Source organism: Heloderma suspectum, chromosome 2, assembly GCF_057233095.1.
Source record: "Heloderma suspectum isolate Gila_16-S chromosome 2, 16-S_ref, whole genome shotgun sequence".
Taxonomy (NCBI): domain Eukaryota; kingdom Metazoa; phylum Chordata; class Lepidosauria; order Squamata; family Helodermatidae; genus Heloderma; species Heloderma suspectum.
In genome coordinates, this window is record NC_139459.1 from 358,456,987 (window position 1) to 358,477,024 (window position 20,038).

The window sequence follows — 20,038 nt, forward strand, 5'->3', positions numbered from 1 at the left end:
TTGTTTCTTTCCTTCTCATGGGGGTGGTGATGCCGCTCAGAAGCATCACCACCTTTCTGCAAAGAAGCATTACATGCGTTCGAGGTGTAGTGGTAATTCCTCCCTGGTTCCTGCCCCTTTCCCTCCCCTTGCACATTACTGCTGGATGGGGACTGATACGCAGACAGCCCCCCACACACACACCAATCTCCCTGCCCCCCCCGCCTCCCCATTCAATGTTTTTGACAATCTCTGTGGTTTATTCAGCCATTTACGCACAGTATGGGGGCGTCCTGGCAGGTCAGAAGGCCAACACACTGCTCTGCCGACCTGCCGCTCTGCTGGCCTGCTGCTCTGCGCCTTGTTGAGAGCGCTGCAGGCCAAAAATGGCAAGGACCCAAAATGGCACAGGAGCAGGAAGGTGAAACACCCCACAGCCCATCGCCACCATCTTCGCCATCATGACTGCACCCCTAACAACCCAAAACAACCACCCACAGCTGCCAAAACACAGCAGTTCATTCGCGCTAGGGGAGAAATACACAGGGAGGTCATGGCACTACATTTGCGCATACTTGGAAAAATACCACACTTTTCCCGTTTGAGGAAAATGCAGGATAGGCGGGCGGAAATGGTGGGATAATGACTGCATGATGACAATGTCATGTAATGGACCCATACAATTCAGTGAGTGGCCAGTCATGAATGTACAATAAACTGGAGGTATAGAGACACCCTAGGAGTTATCTTCAATGGGCTGTATACAATGTTAGTCTAACTTGTTCCAGTAGTTTCAAAGGGCCTACTCTAAGTAGGACTAACACTGCATACAACCCTAGGAATCCAGAGCACCGCAGTTCAAGGCTCGTCCCCACCTCTATTGTAGAAGGAGCTTGTGAGCCTAAGCTCTCAAGGCCAGCTTGGCTGGCTTCCCTGTGCAGGCTGTGGCCTAAAATCTTCTGCAATATTGCAAGGAATTCTGGGACGTTCAGTTCACACAGAGATGAAGTTCCTGCCTCACTATGCCTTGCGTGACTAAAAGGAAAGGAAAAAGCACCTGCTGTCTCTGGAATGGCTGTAAGAATTTGCAGCCACTGTCGCCTGGCCTATATGTGGCTACTGTAGGCATGGTGAGTGTGCCACATAGCCAGGCTCTAAGTACCACCATGGCAGCTGCCAGGGTGTTGGGGGCAAGCCATATCTACTACCATACTGCCAGGATGAAGGGACATCTAAGTATTTGCACCATGCTCACGGTGTCTCAACTTTTGCAACATTTCCCTATGCCCTCATTGTCAATACAAAAGCAGTTGATTTTGTAATAGGGTGCCCACTTAGGAATCACCAAAAAAAAGAAGAGGGAATGCATCAGCAAAAAAAAGAGACACAGGTTTGCATGAAATTTGCATATGCTAATTTATATGTATCGAGGCAAATTTAGACATTGTTATTATAATTTTACAGAAATACAGTTCATCTTACCCTAGTGGGGAAGACTAGAACCTGGGCCCCATCTACATGGCACTGCTTTCACACTTCACTTCATTGCAACTGCGCAGCATTTCAGCTTCGAATTAGTTTCTGCTGCGATACACTTGCAATCGCAGATCCCTGACATGGATCTTTGGCCTCTCAGATCTAATTCAAACATGTAGAAATAGCATGTGGTGCGGTTCTTCCTGGATTGTACCACTTTTACACTGCAGGTGGGGGAATCACAGGCTTGAACATCCCTTTATATATATTTTTTTTAAATCCCTCCCCACAGAAAGCAAGCGTGTGACACTTAATCCTGCCTTTCCATGTGGAAGGGGTTTGTTTTTGTTTTTTTAACATGAAGGGACTGTTCAACATATGCAATCTCACACCTGCAGCCTGAAGTAAGGGCCATACCACATGCTGTTTGCGCATAATCTCTCCTATGTGTCCAACACCACTACTGGGTCCTTATCAGTGTCATGCCCCCACTGGACTTCTCCTCCGAGGAGGAAGAGTTAGAGGCCCCAGCAGAGGAAGATGCCCAGTTCCTGCCAGGGCCCACACCGCAACAGGGGCCTGAGGCCATGGAGAAGCCTGCTGAGGCCCCAGCCACTCAGGAAGAGGGGGACTCAGCCCCAGAGGAGGAGGCTGAGCAGGCCCAAGTCCCAGGAAGTGATGGTACCAGAGGAGGCAGACCCAACTCAGGGAACCTCCACGAAGAGCCAGGCTGCGGCAGAGCTCTAGTCAAAAGGGGCTCCTTGTGGTACCAACCCTTGGACTCCTTCTTGACTTCGCTTCTGGGCTGAGTAATGTATCTGGCTGCCTAACTGTGTCTGTGTCTGATCACTGCTGCAATGCCTGACTCCATATTCTGGACTGCCTGCCTGTGCTTTGACCCCCTGCCTGCTTAATTGACCATGCACTTCTCTACATCCCTGTACTGGCTAGCGAAGAGTCAGGACCCTGTTTAAAGCAGGACAATCAGGCATAGAGCCATGGAGCTCTTGCAGGGCCCACCCTGCCGAGCCTCTGCCCCACTTCCATCCTGCTACAAACTGGACATGCTGGAGCACCATCGCTGAGGGCACAACCGAGCAGGGAGCTAGGCAAGGACTTTGGTGTCTCTCTCAAACACGAACAGCATAGTCAGAGCATGACCGGCACCAGCACATGGCCTAGTGACGCAAATGCCAGGGCCCCAGATCCCTGATATGGCCCACTGCCAACGCAGGTGGGTGTGGCTTTACCGGATGGAGCTTTGGGTTCACTCGGCCTGCCTATTGTGGCTGTCGCAGCCCTGATGAGGCAGTGCTCCAGACCGCTATGGACATCGGGGCAGGGATAGCGTCATTAACAGAGCAGTGCATGCGTGCCAGTTGCTGCAGCCCACTCTGCCAGCAAGTAAGTGACTGGGGAGGGGGGCACTGAACTTACAGGGGAGCCAGGCCTGACTCCATCCAGCTACAGCTAAGTCTGGGGCCACCTAGCAACTTTAGAGATGTAAAATACCACAGTAAGAGCATCTCTACGCCAACCTAAAATCCTGCATTTCAAACGGGGCTTTCCGCTTCCATTTTAAATGCAGAATCACGACAGACTCCCTTTCACATGCTGCCTTCCCCCCGCCTTTCCCCCCTTAGCTGAGTCTTCCATATTTTTCATTATACCGCCGCTAGATGGCACTGTGGTCCAGCTCCTCTTATTGTGCGTTTCCTTCTTTTCATGAGGGAACTCAAGTGGAACTCAAGCGCTGTAATTTGATAGCTCGTTATCTCGGATCTTTTAAAAATGGAATAAAGGTCATTTAATGTGGGAGATGCCCTGGAGGTTGACATCATTTAAAGGACCCACAAACTTCTGTGAGTAACCAATCTCAATAGCAGGATAAAAGCTCCACATGAAGAAGCCCCGACATGGGAATCCGAAGACATATGATGGGAAAAGTCCCATATGCTGGCTCCTGGTTTTTGACAGCCCTTGGGCAAGACTCCCTCAATGGGTCCCCTCTCTCAGTGAATGTGGCTTCTCACCGCTATTGTCACCAGCTGCTATTGCTCTTTTACCTAGGGAGGTGGTGGGCTCTCCCACACTGGAGGCATTCAAGACGAAGCTGGACAGCCATCTGTCAGGGATGCTCTGACTTGGATTCCTGCAGTGAGCAGGGGGTTGGACTCGATGGCCTTGTAGGCCCCTTCCAACCCTACTATTCTATGATTCTATGATTCTTCCTTATCTTTCCCATCATTGCTTCCACTTGCTTGCTGGACAGGCAACGAGCCAGGGAGCAAGGAGGCCGGGGCATCTACTGCTTCTCCTTCTCACCAGCACAGTCGTCGGGGCCAGAGTGAGAGGGAGGTGAACAAGCTGCAATGGTGAAGAGATGGAGCAATTGCAGAGGGCTTTTGTTAGTGGGCCCCTGCTAAGGTGTGGTCCCTCGGTAGGTGCCCAACCATACCTACCCTTGACGCCAGCCCTGCCCCAGGACACTGCCCAAACAGCCGTTTGCCCACCCTGGGCACTGAGCTTTCCCTTTGCTGTCACTTCCTCTCCCACACATTGTTCTCCGCCGTGCAACACTTCTCGAAACTTGTCTTGCTCTCCACATGTTACCCGCCAGTGTTAATGAACAGTGGTTTCTCAGAGCAAAAGAGGAAGCAGCCACCTCATATGTGTACATGTATATATATATCCCTCTCTGAGGGGAGCGGGACAGTTTAGAACAAGACAGATCAGCTCAGAAGGTCCAGCTGGAGCAAAAGCGGAGTCTCGGAATCAGGGGAGCCATCCAGTGAAAAGGCGGCGAGAGGATCAATGAACCCACAAGGTACCAGCTGCTCAGGATGCTTAAGTAGAAGCAACAAGGACCTGGAAAGGGCCACTGGGGTGTGTGGGAGAGATTTCTCTGTCTAGAGGGCTTGCAAGTAGAGCAGTGGCAGGTGTGGGGAGAGATGGGGATTTAGAAATTATTAACGGCAATCAAAAGTGGAAGGGAGCCACTTGGCAATGGAGGCACGCAAGGTGGGCCACAAGGTAAGCCAGGATAGGTTTTTCTGAGAAGTGGTACGGCAGGAGACACAAGGAAAAGTATGAGAAGAGACTAAGGGAGGTGAAAACCCATCTAACCTAGCAGGGTTGTCAACGGAGCCTCCCCAGGAGGGGGGCGGGGAATCCAACCCAGGATGTTCTTGGGCCTTTAACCAGGGGTGGCCCTAGACTAGCTGCCAGCAGCTGGCTGTCTGGGTGAACCTTGCAATTGCCCCCCCCCCCAACCCCCAACCCCAAGGGCAGATCTAGGAGGAGGTTTTTGGTAAACTGGGAAACATTCTGCCCCTATTTCTGTTTAATGAATAGGCACACACACACTCTGCTGCCCCCTGCATCTCCAGAAGCAGAAATTTATAAGATATGCCCCCAAATGGTTTATTTTTACTAAGTAGCACTGAGGGTCTGATAAAAACGAAGGGGATAAGCACAGCCCTGGAAGAAGGGTTCCAGTTCCATCCTCAGGGTGATATGTACCCTAGCTTCATTTTCCTGTTACAGTGGCCATGTATCCCACTGTATTACAAAAGACAGTCCTCTATCTGAAAGCATTCTCTATTTCAGGGGTGTTGAACCTCAAGCCTATGGGCCAAAGGCGGCCCTCCTGGGGTCTCAGTCTGGCCTTCTGGGGTTTCCCAGATGGCCACGCCCCTTCCCTTGGTGCCACCCCCTTTCCCTCAACCGCCAATCATTTGGTAATTTCCTGGCTCTTGTGTGGGGTTTTCCCCATTCCAATAGGTTGAAAAGTGACTGCCAGTAAGAGCTTTGAACTAAAATACGCTGATACTTTGGCTAGTGGGGCACTTAAGTAACTTTAGACTCTGGACTTAATGGTCTTATGGGGTGGGGATGGCTTTGCACAGGCGTGTGCATTACTTCAGTTATGAAGCACACAATTAAGATTGCTTTTCTCCCCGCCCCCACCCCACTCCATGCTTTACAAGAACTTCTACTTTCCTCATGTGTTAGAGCAGGGGTGTTGAACCTCTTTCAGCCAGAGGTCCCAGCTTCCATCTTGGTGAAGATCTTGGGGGCCGCATTCCAGTAGTGGGTGGCCTCAAAGTCAAAAAGAGCAGGGCCCAAATACCAAAAATGCCAGGATAGTTTAGCTAATATTTATTTATGTATTTGAAACATTTGTATTCTGCCCTATATCATTAGGATCTCAGGGAGGCATGTAGATAAAATCAAGTTTAAACAGTGTAAAACAATACATGATTTAAATAGCTAAAAACATATTAAATCATAATAAATAATAGTTCCTGCCGCCAGGAATTAAGCCCTAGGAGAGGCATTTCAACCTTTCAGAAGGGGGAAACAGCGCAAAAGCTGGAAACTACCAAATAATTGGGAGTCAAGGGAAAGAGGGGGCATCTGGGGAAACCCAAAGGGCTGGATCGGGATCTCTGGAGGGCTAGATTTGGTCCCCGCAGACCTGAGGTTCTCCATGCTTGTGTTAGACCAAATCATCCTCATCATCTGAGCAGTGCATTTTAAGTTCCCTTAAAGCACAATCCCATAATGACTCCAAGACTAAAATGGAGTTTCTTCTGCTGCCCTGATGCTCAACTTATTTACCTGTGAATAAGCACCATTTTCTCTTAGAAAATAAGAAATATGCTTTTAAGGAAAAATAGCCTCTGTAATGAGCATAGGAACTTCCCTGATCGCCCCCCCCCCCGCCCCGACTATAAAATGTCTGTAAAAATAAGAACGAAAGGATGATAGGGATAGCAGGACATTTTTCTCCCTCTTTCAAAATACTAGAACCCAATGGGGTCATCCCATGGAGCTGGCTAGGGGGAGATTCAGGACAAAGAAAAGGAAGGAGTTCTTCACACAGCGCATAGCTGAACCACGGAATTCACTATCGCAAGATGTAGCGATGGCCACCAATTTGGATGGCTTTAATAGGGGGTTGGACAAATTCCTGGAGGAGAAGGCTATCAATGGCTACTAGTCTTGATGGCTGTGTGCTACCTCCAGCACCAGAGGCAGTGAGCCTATGTACCCCAGTTGCTGGGGATAATGGGTGGGAGGGTGCTCTTGCGCTCATGCCCTGCTTGTGGGTTCCTGGGTGACAGCTGGTTGGCTGCTGTATGAACAGAATGCTGGACTGGATGGACCCTTGGTCTGATCCAGCAGGGCTCTTCTTATGTTCTTATGATGATGCGACTAGCATCTGCCCCAGAGGGGCCCGATACGCTCATGCCAGCCCAAGTGATGACACTGGATCTGTTTGACGTTTCCCTCATCACCTGCTTCTCTCTGGGTGGTCATTTGGAGGCCCCCTGGGCTGTGAGACCATGGACATCAGCCCTGAGCTCCCACCCTAGCTGCATCCCTGGTCATGGTGTCTCTCTCTCATTCTGGTAGCTGTTTTTCCCTTCCATTTCCTCTTTGTTGTTGAGAGTGGGCAGAAAAATCCAGAGTCATGAAATTTGGTTTAGTTCCTCTTTAGTTTCCCAAACAACAGTTTGACCCAAAAGTAAAACAGTCTACAGATGTCAAACACACACCTCCCCCCTGCCGCTGCCGCCAGAGTCAGGAAATTGCATTTGAAAGAGGAAACACAGAAACTGGGAGCCTCCAGAGGTACACAGTCGTATGTTGCAGGTGGGGCAGTCATGGCGATTCAGGATGCCCATTCATCTTTTCTCCACCTCCTAGGAGGAAAGGCTTTTGGGGCGCTGAAGACCCAGCAGGAGGAACTCCTTGACTCCCTCAATAAGGTAAGGCAGTCCCTTAACATCGGGGATGAAAAGAGTATAACAACATAACATTGGAACCAATTTGAAAGCAGGGCCGCTGCATTCCATCCTTCATGTACTTTATCTACCTCCAGTAGCAGAGGCTGCGTGCCTATGTACACCAGTTGCTGGGGAACATGGGCATGAGGGTGCTGTTGCACACGTGTTCTGCTCGTGCATTTCCCATGGGCAGCTGGTTGGCCACTGTGTGAACAGAATGCTGGACTTGATGGACCCTTGGTCTGATCCAGCAGGGCTCTTCTTATGTTCTTATGTTCTCCAGGGTTGAGTGCTCTGTGGATTGGCACTGATTGGCCAGCACTTGCAGTATCACCAGGATATACACATATGCGCACACAGGCCAATCCCCAGAGCAGTTTTGCAGCTGATTTTACAAAGCCTCTGCTTTTTTGAATCAAAGGAAAAATATACAAATGGGTGAACAAAACATATACGAGATGGGGAGGGGGCCGTAGCTCAGTGGCAGAGTCCTTACTTTGCACACAGCTGGTCCTGGGTTCAATCCCCAGCATCTCCAGGTAAGACTGGGAAACAGTCCTGTCTGAAACCCAGGGCGCCGCTGTCAATCAGAGCAGACAATACTGAGCTAGACAGACTAGTGATCTGGCTTGGTATGAGGCAGTTGCTGATGTTGAATTCTTTGAAATAGGCCGGTGGCCCGTCTGAAACACGAGGAGAGGAGCCAGGCAGAGCGCCTGAGGGCTCACCCAGCACTCCATTTCATAGCATCTTCTGTCTGTTGTGCAAATGGCGAATCTGGGAGGAAACTCGGCTCACACTCGCTGCAGTTTAGTTTCCGATATTATGTCAATCTTCCCCTGGGCTGTGCGAGATCAGAAATGTTTAGGATACCCAAAGAATATCAAGCTGGTCATGAAAGACTGCGCTTGGGCAGTGATGTTGTTGCAAAAGGTTTCAGCTGTCCATATGCAATTTAGTTTATTAATATTTATTTATCTGAAATTATTTCTAGGCTGCTTTTAAAGGTGGAACCCTCTCAGTAATATCAACATGTCATTTATTTATTTCTTACCTGGATTTCAACCTACCACCTTTCTGCAACAAGTGCACCCAAGACAGCTCTCGGAGCTATTCACAGTACCATCCTCAGCGTGTTTAAGTGGACGTCACTCCCGTTGAATTCAATGGGAATGACTCCCCAGTAAATGGGTTGAATCCAGGAACTGCCCTCCACAGGAGGAAGGGACCTTCCACATGAGGAAGGGCTCTGCTCAGGAAAGGTCCCTCTGCTTGATTTTGGGGGAACCCCCCTCTCCCCAACACACTGCAGCTCACCCCATTTAACAGAGTCTCCTAAGTCTCTGTGTAGCATGTTCAGGGGGCTGGAGGGGCAACTGTGGGAAGAACAGGGCGGGAAAGTCATAAGAACAGCTGTGCTGGATCAGACTAAGGGTCCATCTAGTCCAGCATTCTGTTCACACAGTGGCCAACCAGCTGCCCACGGGAAGCCCACAAGCAGGACACGCATGCAACAGCACCCACCACCCCCACCCATGTTCCCCAGCAACTGGTGTTCATAGGCATACTGCTTCTGATACTGGAGGTAGCATAAAGGCATCAGGACTAGTGGCCACTGATAGCCTTTTCCTCCATGAATTTTTCCAAACCCCTTCTGAAGCCATCCAAATTGGTGGCCATCACGACATCTTGTGGCAGTGAACTCCCTAGTTTAACTCTGCACTGTGTGAAGAAGTCTTTCCTTTTGTCTGTCCTAAATATCCCACCGAGCAGCTTAATGGGATGACCCCAGGTTCTAGTATTATGGGAGAGGGAGAAAAAAGTCTCCCTATCCACTTTCTCCACACCGTGCTTAATTCTGTACACTGCAATCAAACTTACTTTTTTTCTAAGCGAAACACTCCCAGATATTGTTACCTTTCCTCATAGGGGAGTTGCTCCAGCGCCTTCAGTTGTCCTTTTCTGCCCTTTTTCCAACTCTACAATATCCTTTTCTAGGTGTGGTGACCAGAACTGTAATTATTTATTTATGGCATTTATATCCCGCCTTTTTTCCTCTTTAAGAAACCCAAGGCGGCGTACATAATCCTCCTCCTCTCCCTTTTATCCTCACAACAACAACCCTGTGAGGTAGGTTGGGCTGAGAGTCTGTGACTGGCCCAAAGTCACCCAGTGAGCTTCCATGGCTGAGTGGGGACTAGAACCCAGATCTCTGGGCTCCCAGTCCAACACTCTCGCCACTACGCCACACTGGCTCTCACACAGCCAGTGTGGCGTAGTACACAGTGTGGCGTAGTACAACTGTACACAGCATTCCAAGTGTAGTTGCACCATACATTTGTGTAAGGGGAACATGATCTTGGCAGTCCACTTCCGCCATCGCAGTTGATCCAGTTTAAATCTGGATCCAGCCCATTATGTTTAGGATTGCAGCCTCTGACGTACTAGGGAGGCAGTCGCACTGAACGCAATAGGGCTTAATGACTGATTAATTTGTCATTTATTCGTTACATATATATCCCACGTTTCCTCCAAGAAACCCAAGGTGGTGTGCATTGTCCTCCTCCTCTCCATTTTATCCTCACAACAACCCTGTGAGGTAGATCAGGCTGAGACTCTGTGACTGGCCCAAAGCCACCCAGTGAAATCCATGGCCAAATGGGGAATAGATCCCAGGTCTCCCCAGTCCTAGTACAACACTCTAACCGCCACACCACATTGGCTCTCAAGTAAACATGCTTAGAACTGCACTGTAAAACAAAGCAAAACAAAACCGATGACACAGGAAAATGAACAAAATAGCATCAGGTAAAATGCATTAAAAAGGTCAGATTAATAACATGCATCCTGGAACAGAATCATTCTCGCTGCCCGCCAAAAGGCAGGCAGAGAAAGGCCAGGCGAGCTTGTCTAGGCGGGCTGCTCCGTTCAGAACAGAGGAGGGTGGCCTTGCATTAGAAATGGAATGAACAATGTCATCGTACACATGTCTACCCAGAAGGAAGCCCCCTGAGTTCAATGAGACTTACTCCTACTCGAAAAGTGTCTGTAGGATTGTAGACTTAAGACGTCCTTTTTATGTTGTTACCAGAGATGGGCAGCAACCAACTGGGATTAGGGATGTCAGAGGAATCCGTCCAGAGGCGGGGGGTGAAGTTTGCCAAGCTTACAGTAGCTCAGCCCCCCGGACTTCAGCTTGCTGCCCCATGAGCTGGTCTGGCTTGATCTGCATCAAGTTGGGGCGGCTCATGGATTTTTCAGTTTGTTTGTTCTCGTCTATTTGTGCTAATTCTGGCCGTAATTCGCTTAATTCGCTCAAATTACAGATGTGATTTGTACAAATTACACAAATTGTGTGCACGGTATGCGCAACTTTCTATTGACGAGAAAAGGGGGGGACACCAAAAAGGTCCTGGATTTCCGGAGAAGCCCACTGGCTCGGCTCATGAACACAAGGTGAGCCAGGCAGGATCCGTCGGGCCCAAGAAGAGCTGGATTTTCAAAGGACAGCCATCCCTAACTGGTATACACTGCACACTGTTCTCGCCCCCTAACCAGGTTTTTCCCCCTGCCTTCTACAGGAATTCCTGGATGACCCCAAATACAGCACCGATGAAGACCTTGAGCAAAAATTAGAAATATTTAAAAGTGAGTGGCACTGATGGAGGACTTGAGGTTATGGGAGGGTTGGAATGAGATTTTACAGTATAGCAGAGTAAGAGGAACCAGATCTAACCATTTCAAATGATGTAATGATCATTACGATAGGTGGCTTTTAGAAAAATAACAAATGGAGCCCTGCAACAAAATGTTGCAGTGTGGACTGCTTCTGTTTAGGGTTCCAGCAACTACATTCCATCCGCCTTCCCCCTTCTTGCTTTTCCCTTCTTTTCCCCATCCAACAGTCAGTCAGCATTCTGTGCCCTCTGAGTATGCTCAGTTCACATTGGCCTGTTGGGGCCTGGGATCTGCCATTTGGGGGCGGGGGGAGTTCTGCTTGGGGGACTTGGGATGTATGTGCATACGCTTCGGCCCAATCCTAGCTGTATTCAATTATTGTATTTATCCATTGACATCTATGGGCAGCTCTCTTGTTCCATCCCTGAGGACATTTTAAAACAGCTTCTCAATGTGAGCCAGGAACTGACCTGTTGAGACAATGAGATGATTCTTTCTACTTTGTTGTATATCTATCTGTCTCCTCCTCCTTTTCCAACCATTCCATTCTATTTCCCCTACCCATCTGGCTGTGAATTTTTTCTGTCTCTCACTCATTCACTCAACGTTCTGTACCATTGAGTTATTATGGGGCAGTTTTGGATGGGCTTCCTCCCTTAGGGCTTTTCCCCTAAGGATTTTTTGCATATATGAAAATCTCAGGGGTACCCTGAGTCTGCTGATACCTCCCGGCTGTGCGTGGGTGGTGTGGTTTTGGCTACAGCTCTATGAACACAGAAAGACTTGAATGGTGATTAGACAAGTCCATTCAGGACAGATCTATTAATCATTTTTGGAGAGGTAAGAATAGAACCTCCATGTTCAGAGGCAGTAGATACCTTGAATGCTGGGGACAAATTCTGCAAGTTAGGTACCTCCAGCACACCCTGCTTGTGAACATCCCAGGGGGCACAAATGTGACCATTCTTAGAGATGGGGTGCTGGACAACATAGACCTTATGTACGATCTATCAGGGCCATTCTTGCGCTCTTACATTAGCCTGCTCTCTTTTGCAGAGAAATACATGGACTTTGACCTCAATGCACAAGGTGATATAGGTGAGTTTTGTTCATACATTGAGGTCATGCTGGTGTGCGTATGAGTGACTCTCTGCACCATGGGTATACCTGCTCCCTAATTAATGGAGTGCAGAGAAGGCCACTCAGCAGCCTGTAGGCCAAAGATAGACCCCGATAATTTTTTTTCTGCCCCTGACAGTTCTTCCCAAAATTAATCAAGGGACAATTTAAAAAAAATAGTTTGTCCGCAGGCAGGAAAAGTAGCGTGCTTCCAAGTTGTAGAAAAGTGAAAGCTTCCTTCCAACAATTTCATATATGAATAGATGGATCTATTTCCAGTCCATGTCAGTTTCACATGTATTCATATGCATAAATCCATTCCAGCCCATTTCCACTTTAATCTGCAATTTAAAAAAAACAACAACACAGATTTTTATTTGAATATTTATTTTTGATAGGGATAGGCAAATCTGTCAACTTCCATTTATCTCTATTTCTAATATTTCTAATCTTCCATTAGTTTTGTCATGTTTCCACATTAATTTGCAACTTTTTAAACTTGACACAAAAATGTGTACACATTTTCCATGCAACGCTCCTAATATATATTTTTGTAAAAACAAGACCTGGAGCTGACTGTGGCTCAGATCATGAGCTTCTTGTTGCAAAATTTCAGCTTAAATTGAAGAACGTCGGGAAAACCACTATGTCACATATGACCTAAATTATATCCCTTATGAATATACAGTGGAGGTGAGGAATAGATTTCAGGGATTAGACCTGATAGACAGAGTGCCTGAGGAACTATGGACGGAGGTCCGTAACATTGTTCAGGAGGCAGCAACTCAATCCATCCCAAAGAAAAAGAAATGCAAGAAAGCAAAGTGGCTGTCTGATGAGGCTTTACAAGTAGCTCACAAAAGAAGGGAAGCGAAAAGCAAGGGAGAAAGGTGAAGATATACCCAACTGAATGCAGAGTTCCAGAGAACAGCAAGGAGAGACAAGAAGGCCTTCTTAAATGAACAATGCAAAGAAATCGAGGAAAACAACAGAATGGGAAAGACTAGAGATCTCTTCAAGAAAATTGGAGATCTCAAGGGAACGTTTTGTGCAAAGACGGGCATGATAAAGGACAAAGAAGGCAGGGACCTAACAGAAGCAGATGAGATTAAGAAGAGGTGGAAAGAATACACAGAAGAACTATACAGGAAAGATCTGAATGTCCCTGATAGCCATGATAGTGCGGTCACTGAACTTGAGCCGGACATCCTCGAGAGTGAAGTCAAGTGGGCCTTAGGAGGCATTAGTAACAACAAAGCTAGCGGAGATGACAGTATTCCAGCTGAGCTATTTAAAATCCTAGAAGATGATGCTGTTAAAGTGCTGCATTCAATATGCCAACAAATCTGGAACACTCAACAGTGGCCACAAGACTGGAAAAGGTCAGTTTACATTCCAATTCCAAAGAAGGGCAACGCCAAAGAGTGTTCAAACGACTGCACAATTGCGCTCGTTTCACACGCCAGCAAGGTGATGCTCAAAATCCTACAAGCTAGGCTTCAGCAGTATGCGAACCGAGAACTACCGGAAGTACAAGCTGGGTTTCGAAGAGGCAGAGGAACTAGAGATCAAATCGCCAACATTCGCTGGATCATGGAGAAAGCAAGAGAATTCCAGAAAAACGTCTATTTCTGCTTCATTGACTACGCTAAAGCCTTTGATTGTGTGGATCACAACAAACTCTGGCAAATTCTGAAAGTGATGGGAGTACCAGACCACCTTACCTGTCTCCTGAGAAACCTGTACGAGGTTCAAGAAGCAACAGTCAGAACCAGACATGGAAAAACCGATTGGTTCAAAATTGGGAAAGGAGTACGACAAGGCTGCATATTGTCACCCTGCTTATTTAACTTATATGCAGAGTACATCATGGGAAATGCCAGGTTGGATGAATCAGAGGTCGGAATTAAGATTGCTGGGAGAATTATCAACAACCTCCGATATGCAGACGATACCACCCTAATGGCAGAAAACGAAGAGGATCTAAAGATCCTCTTGTTGAGGGTGAAAGAGGAGAGTGCAAAAGCTGGTTTGAAACTCAACATTAAAAAAACGAAGATCATGGCATCTGGCCGTATCACTTCCTGGCAGATAGAAGGGGAAGAAATGGAAGCAGTGACAGATTTTACTTTCATGGGCTCCAAGATCACTGCAGATGGTGACTGTAGCCATGAAATTAAAAGACGCTTGCTCCTTGGGAGGAAAGCTATGGCAAACCTAGACAGCATAGTAAGAAGCAGAGACATCACCTTGCCGACAAAGGTCTGTCTAATCAAAGCTATGGTTTTCCCAGTAGTAATGTATGGCTGTGAGAGCTGGACTATTAGGAAGGCTGAGCGCCGAAGAATTGATGCTTTCGAACTGTGGTGCTGGAGAAGACTCTTACGAGTCCCCTGGACTGCAAGGAGGTCAAATCAGTCCATCCTAAAGGAAATCAACCCTGAGTGCTCATTGGAAGGACAGATAATGAAGCTGAAGCTCCAATATTTTGGCCACCTAATGCGAAGAGAAAACTCCCTGGAAAAGACCCTGATGCTGGGAAAGACTGAAGGCAAAAGGAGAAGGGGACGGCAGAGGATGAGATGGCTAGATAGCATCACTGATGCAATGAATATGAACTTGAGCACGCTCCGGGAGAGAGCACAGGACAGGAAGGCCTTGCGTGCTATGGTCCATGGGGTCACGAAGAGTCGGACACGACTGAACGACTGAACAACAACAACAATGCATTTTTGCCTAGTAAGTGCATTTTGCAAGCATATTCCCCTAATATAATGCATTTTTGTATGTTATTTTTCACTAATATGCACATTTATGTGCATGCCTTTCTTTAATATATGCATTCTGTATACATTTGGTGAACTGCATTGCAACATTCTGAAAAGTGTGAATACCAAAGGATACCTGTCTTTTGCTTTGTTCAGGAAGTGCAAATTAGGTAGGTTCACATTAAAATACAAACCAAAAGAATTTCTACTCCATCTCTAACTTTTAAACATATTTTCAAATGAATATCCATCCTGAACATGTTTTCTCTCCAAGTACACATTTTGTAATGTATTTTTTAATCCTAAAATACACGTCTTTATATACATTTTGGTACATTTTTTTAGTCAAGGACCTCATTGCAAAATTCGGAAAAGTACGACACTCACAGGAGAACTGCACTTTGATGTGCAGATTTGTCCAAGAAGTGTGGATCGGGTCTGTTTGTATCAAAATTCACAAAGAAAAAAAATCCTCAGGCAGCCCTACTTTAATTATGACTTCTCTTTGGTTCTGTATGGAACTTATGTATAGCATGTAACTGTGTATATGTATGTATGTATGTATGTATGTATATATGTGTATATGGATACATGCATATTGGAAAAAGTAGGTGCAGGCAAGACCCATGCATATATGTATATATGTAAAACCTGTAATGTCATGTGGGTAATGCTTTGCCTGATCTCCAGTCAACTGGCTAGCTCAGTTAGAGTGTTGTGAAAATAAGGCCAAGTCTATGGGTTTGATGCTCATGATAGCCTCAGGAGGTGGATGAAAGCCTAGAGATTCTGCTTTGGGAGCAGGTCCCAGGTTCAGTCACTGGCATCTCCAGTTAAAAGGATACGGTAGCAGGTGGTGGGGAAAGCCCATCTCTGCCTGAGACCCTGGCAATCAGAGTAGATCAGACTTCCCCAACCATAGGGGCTCCGTGGTAGGGCACCTGCTTTTTTTTTTTATTACATTTATTAATCGCCCATCTGGCTGGTCACCCAGCCACTCTGGGCGATGTACAGAGTATATAATAGAACAGTTTAAAACAATAAAATTCTACAGTAAAAACATCATACTTCTAAAAATACCCTAACCCACCCCAAATGCCTGCCTGAACAACCACATTTTTAATGCGTGGCGGAAGCTCATTAAAGAGGGGGCATGGCGGAGTTCCCTAGGGAGGGAGTTCCACAGAGTGGGGGCCACCACAGAGAAGGCCCTCTCCCTTGTCCCCACCAGTCTAGCTGTCCTGGCTGATGGGACAGAGAGAAGGGCATCCGAGGCTGATCTTGTTGAGTGGCCTGTCTGGTGTTACTGGAGGCGCACCTTAAAATAGGAGCGCCTCCAGCATGCAGAAGGTCCCAGGTTCGATCTCTGGCTTCTACAGGTAGGGCTGGGAGAGCCACTGCCAGTCAGTGTCGACACTGGGCTAGGTGGACGAAGGGTCTGACTGAGCATAAGGCAGCTTCCTATGTTCCTGTCTTCCTATGTAAGACATTATGGCTCTGAAACGCATGTTGGAAAAGCTGGGTGCAGCCAAGACTCATCTGGAACTGAAGAAGATGATCACTGAGGTGACAGGTGGTGTGAGCGAAACCATCTCCTACCGGGACTTTGTCTGTATGATGCTGGGCAAGCGATCAGCTATCCTTAAACTGTAAGTACTGTGTGTAGGGGTGTCAGAGAATTCTGCCACGGATCTCGGTGAGGCCGAATGCCAGTGCATTCGGCCCCCCGAAATCCATAGTGGAACGAAGCTCCCTGCCCCCCCACCCTGCGAAATGCACCTGGAATGGAGCACCTACCTGCTGCTGTCCGCGCTGCATTGTGAATGGCGGCCACGGCCGCAGCCACCATTCGCTTCTTCCATATAGCTGTGATAGGCTACATAAATACTTATATGTAGTATAAGTACGCCATTTGCGTCCCTGCGGAAGCCGTGATAAGGCTACGTAAGTATTTACGTAGCCTATCACAGCAAAACTAAAGGAACGCAAATGGCGGTGGCTACGGCAGCCGCCATTTTGTTCCCTTTTTTTGCCGTGTGATAGGCTACGTAAATATTTACATAGCCTATTACGACAAAAGAGGGGGGCACAAATGGCGTAGTGGCCGCCATTTGCGTTCCCTTTTTTTTTTGCCGTAATAGGCTACGCAAATATTTACATAGCCTATCACGGCAAAAAAAAAAGGGAACGCAAATGGCGGCCGCCGTAGCTGCCGCCATTTGCGTTCGCTGTTTTTTTTTGTTGTCGCCATGGTAGGCTACGTAAATATTTATGTAGCCTATCATGGCAAAATACAGGGACGCAAATGGCAGTGGCTACGGCAGCCGCCATTTGTGTCCCTGCAGGCTGCCCAGCGGCTGGATGTCCGGCCGTGGGCAGCTCCGCGGAATCTCCGCGGAGCGGAGCCAGCCAGAGAGAATTTCAGGGGGAGGGACAGAGCGCCTCCCCCCCCCCCGCGAATGTCACCCTTCGAAAAGGTAAGTGACTTTCGTACATCCCTAACTGTGTGCCATCCCTGCTTCAAGCCCCACTCCTAGTAGGCAATCTTCTCTTGCTTTCCTTATGTCAGTCTTCCCCAGCCTAGTACCCTCCAGATTTTTAAGACTACAACTCCCATCATCCTTCACCATTGGCCAGGTCAGCTGGGCCTGATGGGAGTTCAAGTCCCAAACATCTGGAGGCTGCATTACATTTATTGTGTGTGGGCGTGGATGTGTATACCATTGATGTCAATGGTGCTCTACACTGGGCCGAAGGATCTACTGGGAGACCCATAGATGCTTTGCAATAGAGGCACCACCCTGTTCTTTCCTTCTAAAGTGTCTGTCTTTTGCACGCCCTCTGGTTGGAGGATGTCGGGATTCCAGTATAAGACAATGAGATCCTGCAAGCCTGCCCAGCTCTGCCTTATGGAGTAACAGTGGACAGTTCCCCCTACCCAGGGGGCATAAAAGCTGTAACTCAGGGGAGTAGAACTGTTTCAGGGCGGGGACCTCCACAGGCTGGATGATGTCAGTGAAGTTAGCCATTAACATCACACATACATACCCACAGGCATTTGCCTATCTCCAGTGGAGGCTGGTGGCTCTGATGTCAGTGGGGCGGCGTGTCTGCTCCAGGTTTCAGTCAGAACTCTAAAGGAGCTATCCAAGGTGCTTTGCACCTTGGATAGCTCCATTAGAGTTCTTACTGAAACCCAGAGCGGACACGCCGCCCCACTGACATCAGAGCCACCAGCCTCCACTGCCTACCTCTGTGCCTCTCCCAGCATGGAGACAGGGACTTGGGTGGCCCTGGGAGAAGCAGCTACTCCTCCCGGCACTGACTGGGTCAGTGGCACAGTGCACGAAAGGATTGGGCTGAACCTGGAAGCAGAGAGACGCTAATCTCAGGATTTAAGGAGGGCCATCACTGGTGAATTCATCTGCCCTTCCTTTTTTTCTTTCTGCAGAATTCTGATGTATGAAGAGAAAGCCAAAGAGAAGGATGAGAAACCAGCCGGGCCCCCTCAAAAGAAAAAAATTGCAGATCTTCCTTAAATACTTCTGACTTCTATGATTGATTCTGGCCTCCAGGTGGCGCCCTTAGAACAGGGGAGAGCCTCTCTTTATGGGGCGGGGGGGAAGAAGTCCTGGGGAACCGGTTCATTTAAAATACTGTTTTTAAAGTCCTCTCCTGGGGGAACCATGTCTCATTAATTTAGAGGGCAGGGTATTTTGCCTACAAGGTGACTTGCAGTTCTGCGGTTCTCCCTCCGTTTTAAAAGATTGTGTTAAACTCACTGAATACAATAGATGATCTTACATCATTCATAATACGAAGAACATTGTCAGTGCAATCCTATGCATGTCTACTTAGAGGTAAGCCCAATGAGTTCAATGGGACTCTCTTTTACATCCACTTAGATGGGAGTAATAGCAAAGAAGATCCTACTGGATCAAACCAAAGGCCTTATTTAGTCCAGCATCCTGTTCCCACAGTGGCCAACCAAATGCCCCAATGCATTGGAAGCCGACCAACGGGACAGGGTGGGTGGGGGCGGGGGATGACTTATCAATAACCCCAAAAGAGGAAATGCATTATCCAAAAACAGGACAAAAGAGGACACCAATTTGCTTCAGTTAATATGTATAGATGCAAATTTAGGAATAATTATTATAATTTAAGTAGAAATACAATATATCTCACCAGAGTGTGGAAGACTGAGACCAGGTGATCTGTGTGGCCTGTCTCTTCAGTCTGCCGTCCAGGTGCTGCTGACAACTGATGGGCAACAGTTCTTATGGTTCCTTATCTTTAAACCAGACTTGGACAGAACGGTCCTCTGTAGAAGAGGCCACATAGCCACAATAGACATGACTGCTACAGCGCCCTCCCACTTGTGTTCTCCAGCAACTGGAGTCATACTGGAGTCATACTTGCTTTTGAAACTGGAGTAAATATACAGCCATCATGACTGGTAGCCACTGATAGCCCATTGAACTCAATGGGACTTACTTCTGAGTAGCCAAGCATAGGATTACACTGTAAGACTGCAATTCTGTTTACACATACTTGGGAGTAAGCCCCACTGAACTCAGTGGGATTAACTTCTTAGTAAACATGTATAAGATTGCACTGTAAAAATTTCAGCCATGAATACAAATATCAGATTTTACTTTGTCATCCCCCCTCTTTTGTTCCTCAAAATGGCAGCTGCAGGAATAAAGAGATCCATCAGGGAATATTTGGGGTAATGATTTAAGGTCTGGGGGAGATTTTATTTATTTATTTATTTATTTATTTCGTTTCTATACCGCCCAATAGCCGAAGCTCTCTGGGCAGTTCACAAAAATTAAAACCAAACAACACACAATAAAACAATTTAAAATATATAGAGCATTAAAACCACAATATAACAATACAACCACAATAAAACTTAGCAGCAGCGCAAGAGTTTAAAATACAGATTTAAAACAGCAAAGATAAAAATTTAGAAAGCTAAAATGCTAAAATGCCTGGGAAAATAAAAAGGTCTTCACCTGTCGCCGAAAGGAATACAATGTAGGCGCCAGGCGAACCTCACTAGGGAGCTCATTCCAGAGCCGGGGTGCCGCAACAGAAAAAGCCCTCCTCCTAGTAGCCACCCGCCTCACTTCCTTTGGCAGGGGCTCACGGAGAAGGGCCGCTGACGATGATCTTAAGGTCCGGGCGGGCACATATGGGGGGAGGCAATCCTTCAGG

At 47.5% G+C, this 20,038-nt stretch overlaps 1 protein-coding gene across 1 annotated transcript; it reads left to right on the forward strand.

Annotated features, from left to right (window-relative positions):
- Positions 1–4,169: 4,169 nt before the first annotated feature.
- On the forward strand, positions 4,170–19,557 carry AIF1 (allograft inflammatory factor 1). Its single transcript, XM_084841005.1, has 6 exons — positions 4,170–4,282; positions 7,171–7,232; positions 10,832–10,898; positions 11,985–12,026; positions 16,302–16,464; positions 18,267–19,557. Exons 1-6 carry the CDS (start codon positions 4,270–4,272, stop codon positions 18,352–18,354), a joined length of 435 nt encoding a protein of 144 aa, XP_084697131.1. The 5' UTR covers positions 4,170–4,269; the 3' UTR covers positions 18,355–19,557.
- Positions 19,558–20,038: the final 481 nt, after the last annotated feature.

What these genes read in the sequence shown, in the direction of transcription:
- AIF1 (XM_084841005.1), top strand. An exon ending in AAAATTAGAAATATTTAAAA is followed by an intron (nt 10,899 to 11,984) that starts GTGAGTGGCACT and finishes TCTCTTTTGCAG; the next exon opens with AGAAATACATGGACTTTGAC. An exon ending in CAATGCACAAGGTGATATAG is followed by an intron (nt 12,027 to 16,301) that starts GTGAGTTTTGTT and finishes TTCCTATGTAAG; the next exon opens with ACATTATGGCTCTGAAACGC.